General features: G+C 36.8%; 1 protein-coding gene across 1 annotated transcript; it reads left to right on the forward strand.

Moving 5' to 3' along the window:
- The first annotated feature begins 2,314 nt into the window (after nucleotides 1–2,314).
- Nucleotides 2,315–6,911, forward strand: LOC111142422 (dynactin-associated protein-like). The gene is made up of 3 exons (XM_022495483.1): nucleotides 2,315–2,602; nucleotides 5,688–5,768; nucleotides 6,585–6,911. The coding sequence occupies exons 1-3, from the start codon at nucleotides 2,549–2,551 to the stop codon at nucleotides 6,909–6,911; spliced, it is 462 nt and encodes a 153-aa protein (XP_022351191.1). The 5' UTR covers nucleotides 2,315–2,548.
- The last annotated feature ends 3,350 nt before the right edge of the window (nucleotides 6,912–10,261 follow it).

The raw sequence follows: 10,261 nt of genomic DNA on the forward strand, positions 1-10,261 counted from the left end.
GAGAGGCACAAAGTTCAGTCCCTGCCCCAGCACCTTTCAGGAAGTGAGGCACTAAACCCCAGGGTGAGAAGCTATTTAGGCTTCTTAGCTTAAGTGTTGAAAGAAGGCACCATTATTAAGCAAACCTCAACCTTAATTACCTTAAAGCAACTGTTTTTTTTTTTTTTCTTTAACCAGGCCACAGGTACAGAAACTCATTTATTTTGTGGTTGACTTCTGACTCTGCCATCAGACCTTAAAACTGGAGATTTCAGTACCTCAAGCCTAGCCAAAATTCAAATGGTTGTTCCACGTTACTTGTTACTTGTCAGGGAGCTGCCATCAACACAGAGGAAAGAGAGGGTATTGAAAAAAATCAGAATGAATTTTATTAGAGCTCACCAATGTATCTCAATAAGTACTTAACTTTTAACTTGTACATAGAGAAATTATCACATGTGGTGGATATTTGTAAGATGAACTCCCAAGTGATCACTCTCAGATCAAAAATAGGATACTTCCTGGGGCGCCTGAGTGGCTCCGTTGGTTGGGGGTCTGCCTTCAGCTCAGGTCATGATCCCGGAGTCCTGGGATCGAGCCCCACTTTGGGCTCCCTGATCAGCTGAGAGCCTACTTCTCCCTCTCCCTCTGCCTGCTGCTTTGCCTACTTGTGCTCTCTCTGTCGAATAAATAGTAAAAATCTTTAAAAAAAAAAATAGGATACTTCTAGCTCCTTGAGTCCCTCCACATTGTATCCAGCCCCAATTCTGCTTTTCTCCGACCCTTGAGAGGTAACTACTATTAATCATTTCCTTGTTCTTTAAAAAATGTACGTATCACTTATGAATGTATCTCTACAAAAGACAATTTCGTTTAATGTCTGTTATTGTCCCACTGCGTATTTGTCAGAATCATAGATCTGATGTGTTTAGTAATAGTTTATTCATTTTTATTGGTGAAAGTATTTTATTGTACAAATATATCACAACTTACTTATCTGTTCTGCTGTTGATGTGAATTTGGGACATTTCCAAAAAATTGATAAATAATGCTTCTATAAATTTTCATGTGTGTGTGTTTGTGTGTGTGTGTGTTTCCACAGGGAACATACTGGGGGTGGAATTGTTAGATCATATAGTATATGAATATCTTCAAATTTCCTAGATAGTATCAAATGCTTTTCAAGTTGTTTTACCAATTTATGTTGCTGCCAGCCGTATATTTATTTAGGATTTCATTAATGATTTACTCATTTAAATTTCATAATTTTTTTTCCATTTAGAAGTAGTAACACCTCTATTAGTAAATTTATTTCTAGATACTTGAAAATGTTCTTTAAATATCTCTTTTTTAGTTTTCTGAGTATTTGTTGCTGACATACAAAACTATGAAAGTTACTTATACAAAACAAACGTAAAATAAATTTAATCGTGTCATTTAATATTTGTTTAATGAGAAGTCTAGAAGTTTGGAATTAGTTACATACATTTTTTTCCATGAATCTACTTATCACACAATAAGAAGACATGTGTGCTTTTGAATTAGGATATGTGTAAATTTATTAATAGTTTGGAAATTCATGTCATTAGCCTCCCTGCTGGAAGTTGTTGGCTTCCAGGAAATGCATGACTAAAAAGGATCTTTAGAGTCATTTTTTCTCCATTCCATACAGCGTGCCACGTTGTCAAAGGCCCACGGAGCATCAGTTCTCAGGTTGATGTAAAACACCACTGCAATTTTGCACGCTGTATCATGTGAACTTTTCCTTGGGAGAGATGGAAAAGTACCAGAGACATTGTTTCTTTTCTAGTTCTTGCTCATCAAAAAGATTGGGAATCATGAGAAACGGTGACATCATTACATAGCCTAAAGCAACACAAATTTATACAGAAGCAGATCAGATGTACCGTGGATAATCCTTGAGTCATACAATCAGGAGCTCCTGAAGTATACTTATTTCCTTTTTCATCTGTATTTTTGGGTAAAACCATTTTTTACTTCCCTTGTCCATCTCAGTATAGCCACTGACTTAAACAAAGCCATAGATTTTATTCACTATCCCCCTACACCTATCATGACCCTGTAACCTCAATATTCTTTTATTTCTGAAAAGTTTTGAAATTAGTCATTGCCATAATCCCTCTGCCTAGCTACAGAATATTCTGCAAATGTTCATAATCAAGGAGTGGCTCTGTGAGTTTTTTTAAGAAACAACAATTAAATTCCTAACCCATGAGAAATCAAGTTTTCATGATTTAAATGAATTATGTGAAATAAGGAGGGCAAGGTTTATATCTGCTCAGAATCCTGGAGTCTTTCTTACAGCTGAGATAACTTTCTGCCCATTGTTTTTCTGAAGGAGCAAGTTTTTCTATTTGTTTTTCCTCAACAAGCATACATCGTGTACTTTGGGGTTGAATTTGGAATTTTTTTTGGAAACCGAATGACTATTGTCTTACATAATCCAGATTGAATAAATACAATTATCAATTTAACATAAATCTGGGATTTTCCAACTTCTCACCCACAAAGCGAGTATAGACATCTCTGGAGTTGCAGCCCCGTCAGAATGCATGGTGACCGGCATCACACTGAGGATATTGAACGAAGTCCAGTAGAGCTGGTGAGTACAAACGCCTTTTAGCTGCTCTCCCGGCTCATAGTCTTGCTTTCAACATTGAACATGTAACACTTCAAGAAAGTTAGGTTGCATTTTTCTGATTTTGCTATTGTAGGGTAAATGGAATCTGAGATGTTATTACCAGCAATCACAAGTGTCGAGAGGGGTTATTTAATATGCCAGATACTGCTTTTCATATCATTTGGGAATTATGCATTAGACTTTTTGCCTAAATTTTGATATTTTGCTGAATTTTGATGTTTATATATAAGGTACCTCTAGACAAAATTTTTAGTAAAATTATTTGGAATGTTGTTTATAGCACACATTAATATTTATTATTATTTATGTTTATTTTATATTGTTTATGTTATTATTTATTACAATATATTTTGATGCAATGAAAATATCTATTCTCATTGACCAATTTGTATGTATTTAAAGTAGTAATTTATGGAAAATGTCTCACAGGGAGACTTACACTGAAAATATGTTACTCTAGTAATATAAAAATCATATTTTTTGGAACGTGTATGGGGTCTCACTCCTCATTCAAACAAATCTTTTCATTTTGCATATAGGGGAATTGAAACATTAAGAGTCCACTTAGCTAGGGCGCCTGGGTGGTTCAGTTGTTAAGCTTCGGCTCCAGTCATGATCCCAGGGTCCTGGTCCTGGGTTTGAGCCCCGCATCAGACTCCCTGCTCAGCTGGAAGCCTGCATTCCCACTCCTGCTTGTGCTCCCTTTCTTGCTATGTTTCTCTCTGTCAAATAAATAAATAAACTCTTAAAAAAAAGAAGAGTCTACTTAGCTAGTGGCAGAGTCAGAAATAGAACTCAGATTTCTCATTTAATCTCATTTTTTGTTAAAGATTTTATTTATTTGAGAGAGGGAGTGAGCAAGTGAGAGAGAGCTCGAGATCATGAACAGGAAAGAGAAAAGCAGACTCCCCACTGGGCAAGGAGCCTGATGTGGGGCTCGATCCCAGGACCCTGAGATCATGACCTGAGCCAAAGGCAGATGCTTAACCCAATGAGCCACTCAGGCACCCCTATAATCTCAATATAAGGAACTACTTTTCAGAAAACTTTACTGCTATGTTCATAATAAAGAAAAATGAATTTTATTTTTTTAAAGATTTTGTCTATTTGACAGAGATCACAAAGAGGCAGAGAGGCAGGCAGAGAGAGACGGGAAGCAGGCTCCCTGCTGAGCAGAGAGCCTGATGGGGCTTGATCCCAGGAGCCCAGGATCATGACCTGAGCTGAAGGCAGAGGCTTTAACCCACTGAGCCACCCAGGAGCCCCAGAAAAACGAATTTTAAATCAACCTGAGATTGTAGAACCAAGAGACGAATCAGAAGAAATAAATAGAAAGATAGGCTTTGATAAAAGATTTGTTTCGCCACATGAAGGTCATATTTGTGATCAGTCTCGGGATTCAGCAACTAGACTGTCATAAACTTATTTTAGAGGATGACTCATATTTCAAGGAAGTTACAAAATGTCATCTCTTTAATATCATATATACATCATTCTATTTCCTTCTCCTTTTCATTATAAATTAAGTGTGAGTTATCTTATTTCCCCACATGCCAAAATCTATGCAATTTATTCCATTAAGTCAAATGATTAGATAATCTAGCTAAAAAAAAAAAAAAAACAAACAAAAACCCAAGCAAACAAACAAAAAAACCCAAAAAAGAAACAAACAAAAAACCGAAATAGTGAAACTGACTTCTGAAACCATGAAAGGAATGTTTGGATTTCCCATTTTTTTTTTTTTGAGCCAAATAATTCAGCTTATTTTATTTTATTATTTTTTTAATCATTTTTAAAAATTTATTTTCAGCATAACAGTATTCATTGTTTTTGTACCACACCCAGTGCTCCATGCATTCCGTGCCCTCTCTAATACCCACCACCTGGTTCCCCCAACCTCCCACCCCCCTGCATTTTTTTTTTTAATCTGACAGTCTATAACTTCTTAAGTCCCCAAAAACAACAAGTAGAAAAAATTTCTTTTACAATTGCTATGAGTTTATTTGCTCATTTTAGAGCCCTTGGAAAATATAGACAATAACAAAGAACAAAGAAAAAATCACCCATGATCCCTCCCAGAAAAAAAGATCACTGCTAATATTTTACTTCCTGTCCCCTCTCCCATCCAATCTAATTTTATTCTTACAATTGTTTTATTTTGCCAGGTGAAATTTTTGTCAATTTACTTGTTTTTCCTCCAAAAGCCCATAAAGATATTAATTAAAACTCAGAGAATTGAGAGCTTATACTGCTGAAATGTTTTTATAACAGGATATTTATCCAAATTGTCTTTTTGTTTCTCAGTAAAGGGTTGTGGTTTTCTTTATGTAAGTCCTATAGCATTTGATATGCTTAGGCTGTTTTATATTGCTTTATTACTGCGAACAGCAGTGCACACACACACACACACACACACACACACAAACAAGTGCTGTTACATATACTTTTCATATTTTTATAATCAGCCAATTCAATGAGTTCTTACTCCTTTTGAGAGATTGTATGGTTGATTATTTGAGATCCTGTTTGTAAGCAGTCATATGATGTAGAAAAAAATATTAATTTTATATTCCCATTTCCATTATTCACACACACTGATGGGAACTTCTAGAAAAACATGACCTAATATAGGTGGTAGGAGACGTTCTTCACTCCTCCTGGCTTTAAAGAAATGTGCCGAATGTTTCAAGGTTAAATACGGTGTCAGTCTATTTTATTTGTAGTTCTTTGAGATTTGTATTGTCTGCTTTTGTCAAGACTGAATGCTGAAATTTGTGAAAATGATCCTTGGGCATCTGTTGAATCAATCATTTTATTTTTCATTGATCATTTGATGTGAAAAGTGTATCTGTACAATTCATATCATCCTACCATTTATTAGAGTTTCAGATTCTTCTAGAACTTGGTTGGTTCTTCCTTTAACACATGTTGGATTCACATCATTTTTATGTGCTTCATTTGTTTATGTTCCCAGATAAAACTTTCTTCATCTTTAACAATAAGACTTGCTTGTTCCTTTATTTATTTAAAAATTCTTTCTCTGCAGTTGCCCAGAAATCCATACTGTTCGAATGAAGGAACCCACTGTGGTTGTAGATTGCCCACGGGGACCCTCCAGCCGCAGTGGGTAAGATTTGGGGACTGGGGGGAGGTGGGGAGTCTTTAGCAGTACTGGAGCAGCGGTGAAATGAGGCAGGCAGGCCCTGCTCCACAGACTCCCTGCAGGGCGCTTGTGTCCTTTAACCCCTCGTTGGCCCCATGCCCTTTGACTACTCTGCACTTCTCCTGTGCTGCCAGTCTACAAGCTCCTAGTGACAACAGGGACCCATGGTTTCATTCTATTCCTTGAAGACCCTACCCCTACCAGAGCTAATACGTGTTCTATTTTGATATCTTTCCAAGCTCAGTGAAAGTTCTCTTCTGTATAAGAGATAAAAATTATTTTAAAAATATTTTTCTAAATATAAAATTTCAATATGTAATATGAAAATAGGAGCTGACAATGAGCCAAAGAACACCTGCCATTTTCCATCACTCTAAGGTAACCAATCTAAATGTTTTGATATACATTTTCATCACATTTTTTTAGCAAGGAGGACTAACTAGATAATTTAATTTATATTGTGATGTTAGTAGCCGATCATAACTTAACAGTAATATATTCCAGAGGCAATCTATTTGCATATGAGATGATGCCTTATTGCTTTAGTACAAAGGGGGAATTCCGAGGGAACATTTTGTCTTCATGGACTTGTGGACAAGGTGTGTGTGTGTGAGACAGAGAGAGAGAGAGGGAGGGAATGGAAGAGACAGCTAATGAACTGTACCTGAAATTATAGCATTTGGAGTAATGAAACAGATTAGCCTTATTCTAACTGAAATCAGCTGCTTAAGCCACTACGATCTCATTTGCTGAAATATTCACTTTCATAATTCATTACAGGTTACAGCAAAACCATGGTCACTCTGGAAAACATTTCTGGTGTGTCTCTTGGCCTGTCTAATTGCCACAACACTTGTTGTTCTGGTCTTATATTTTGTCCACTTCAGCAAGCCCGTCAACAGTACAACCATCATCATTCACGCAGATGGAAAGTTGAATCGTGTCACCTGCATCCCTGGTTCTACCCCATCTCCTGCCTTATCAACCCTGCCTGGATCTCCTACCCCTCTGCCCAACCAAAGCTCCCCCACCAAGGTATCTCCATCCCCCATAGAGACCACTAAAACAACACTGGAGCATGAAATTATCATTGAAGAACAAAAATGACATTTTTGAGCCCTTAGCATTCCTCCAGCGAGATCAACACCCTCCCCCTGGAGGAGGCATGTCCAGGGGTCCTCTCTTTCCTGCCAAGAGGTGACAAAGCATTTGGTTTCATGAAAGCTTGCCCTTTTTGCTCCAATCATTGGCTGAATTCCCATATCGTGATGACTCAGTCTTGGACCCTCCAATGTTCAAATGATTGCAAAAAGATTTTTTTCAACTGAGCCTGATTCATTCAGGCTGGGGCCCAGAACTTCCTTTTTAATCCCTCCTATACAACCAACTTTATTCTTCACAAATGGTTTCCACTGAGGAAGAGGATCCCACTTTACTTTGCTCCCTGCCTGTTGGCTCTTAAGCCAGTGTTTACCTTCTAGCTATTGCTTCTTTTACAATCTCATATACTTCACTATTTTCATCATTTGTATTCCAGCGGGAAGAAGGAAATGTTCAATTAAAGTACTTAACGAGCAAGAGTTTTTTAAATACCTGTCAGGTATTAGAGACTCATTTTTCTTGTTGGGAAATTCAGAAAAGAGATTAGTGAAGTTAGGAATAGTCAAGGAAGATTTTGGAGAGAAACTAAGTTGAAAAAGGGTGAAGAATTGGACTTAGGTAGAGGTAATTAAAATAGAAAATGAGAGGGTTAAAAGGGTTTAATAGATTTAAAATCAAAAGCACGCTTAGAAACACTTCAAATGTAATGTATTTTATATATCTACATTTTTTCAGTGATATTGTCAACATCATTTTCCACATTTGATATTTTCCTTAATATCTAAAATACCAGAAACTACTACTTAGAAAATTTGAAGTCTAAAATTGTTTTGTATTTTGTACTATAATTTTGAGGACACATTGCTTGCAATTTGCTACACACAAGATGTGTTCAATATTTATATTGACTGTTTAGTATTCACTAAAAGCATATACATTTCATTCTGGGAGAGACTTTAGAGTTAAATGAACCTTCCCATTCTACCCCCAACCTCTAAACTCTATAAAAATGGGAGACTGTATTAGACAAGGAGCCTTCCTACCCAGACTTGGCCCCATGAGAGGACATCAAAGCCTTGGTATCCAGGTTCCAACTTCTGATTGTTTTTTGCTGACCATTAGAGGTTCTTTGTTTTCCTAAAGCAAAAGGCTTTGTGTTCTATATAATTCTAGGTTGATTTGCTGCAGTCAATAATAGGCTATGTGAATTGGAATATACTTTGAGACCTTATTGAACACTTAAGACTCCACAAAAGAAGGATTGGAAATATAGACATTCCTTACAAAATTGTTCTATATGGGCAGCTCATATTATTTGTCAGACACCGAGAGATGTACAAATTTGAGTCTTTAGAGAATAATTTTTATACCACGAATACCATTAAACTTAAGAACTTATCATTAAACTTAAGAATGATGATATTTTAGAAAAGAAAGATCAGAAAGTTCTAGATAGGGTTAATAAACACAAGGGAGTAAATGTGTATGCATGTTCCCCTAGTATGATCCTAAACTGATTCATTTCTATTATAGTTTTTATTTAAATGCCTGTGAAGAAGAAAGACTAAATTTATTAGGTTCAAATGTACTTCCTAAGATAATTTAAATTTCACTTTGTGGTATAAAAGTAAAAAAAGCTTTTTTTAAAAAGAGATACTACAGATGTGGTATGGTAACATGGGGATGTGGTATGGTAACATGGTAACATACCCCTTTATGTTTAAGGAGAATCTTAGCAATGAATTTCCTACATTAAATATTGGGTTGGGAGATACTGTAATTAAGTCATCTGACATCATTCGGTTTCTGTGCTTTGTAAAATAGAGATGTAAATGAGTTCTTGGATTCTCTGTTCTGCTTTAGAATTTTATGGTTTAATAAAATTTTAAAATAGTAAACAGAGTTGTGAAAAATGTGTTCACAAGTTAAAATATATCACTTGAACAAAAATTTTGTTAAGTACTCTGAAAATATTAAATGAAGTATGTATAGACAATAAATAAATAATCACCCAGTTTTAATGACTTACTCAGCAAATATTAAAACCATATATAAGCACTAATATTTATTGTTTCAAAATTCATTCATTCTACTTAATTGATAGTAATATATTTTAAATTAGTCAGGAAGCTTCTCTATTTAAAACACCTGCTACATAGCCTTTTGTGAGTCTCTCTCATTCGTTCTTAGGCACAAAGTAACTTTATGTAGGATTAGATGCTAAGTTTACAAATTCGCTTCACCAAATGAGAGTGTAACTAACTTCCTTAGAGTCTTTACTGGAAAATGTCCTAGTGGGCATTTTGTTTCCCCCAAAGTTCATTTATCTATACTGAAAATCTGCTGTAATAGGTAGCCCAGCTCCAAGATGGGATAAGCCACTCACTCTCAGAATGCGCAGTTTCAAAAGCTTTTAAACTTTGAAACTATAGCTGACAGCACTGACTGCTCTTTGGCTCTCCATCTTGTTCACACCTGTGCGGTGACCGACACGTTCCATGCCCGGAAGAGGTTAAGCTATACCCTGCGGGAAGGCTAGTTCTGATCTCGAGCTTCCTTAATGTGGCACACAGAAGGCTCCACTTTAGATACCTAGTAGAGATCCTCTGGTGCACACAGATGACGCCACTTCAGGAAACCACCCTGTGGCTACACCGCCATACCACTCGCTCTATAAAAGCTGGGGATTACGGTCCGGACTGGGCGGAGAATATCTTTGTGTCTGTTGTGAACCATTCTCCGTGGGCTCCCCACTGTCAGTAAGTTACCCTGAATAAATCTGTGTAAAGAGAGGCTTGCTTTGTTTTTCAGTCTCAAAGTGCCTTCTTTTTGCTTTACTGACCTTCCTCCAGCTTCTAACAATTGGCAAGTCGGCCGGGAGATGGAAAACAAAACAAGCGTGGGCCAAGGGCCTCCTCGTTTGTGGGAGAAATCCCAGCTTGGTCAGCCACCACCATGTGGAGGGACTCGCCAAGTTTTTGGACCATTTCAGACCAATGCATGAATACAGGGAAGCTCTCCACCCCCTGTAAAGAAAAAAAGAAAAAAAAAAAAGCCCAAGGGGTTGTTGGATACCCTATCTGAAACAGCAGAGAAAGGAAATGGAGAAGGGAAAATGACCAAGCTATCGTGCTGGTAGCTTGGCTGTTGATCTGTGCATATGAGACACCACGGAAAAGCAGTTACTAGCAAGGAGAGAACTGGAACAAACCAGGGAACCGTGTTTTTAGAAGTGTGGCTTTAGAAAAGAATATAGGAGCCTATGGGCTTCTCCAGACATTCTACGAGGGAAAGTAAATAAACACAGAAAAAAAAGATCTCAAATAAACAACCTAACTTTATACCTGAAGGAAATA

Source organism: Enhydra lutris, unplaced genomic scaffold (genome assembly GCF_002288905.1).
Source record: "Enhydra lutris kenyoni isolate GAN:26980312 unplaced genomic scaffold, ASM228890v2 scaffoldscaffold8, whole genome shotgun sequence".
NCBI classification, from domain to species: Eukaryota; Metazoa; Chordata; class Mammalia; order Carnivora; family Mustelidae; genus Enhydra; species Enhydra lutris.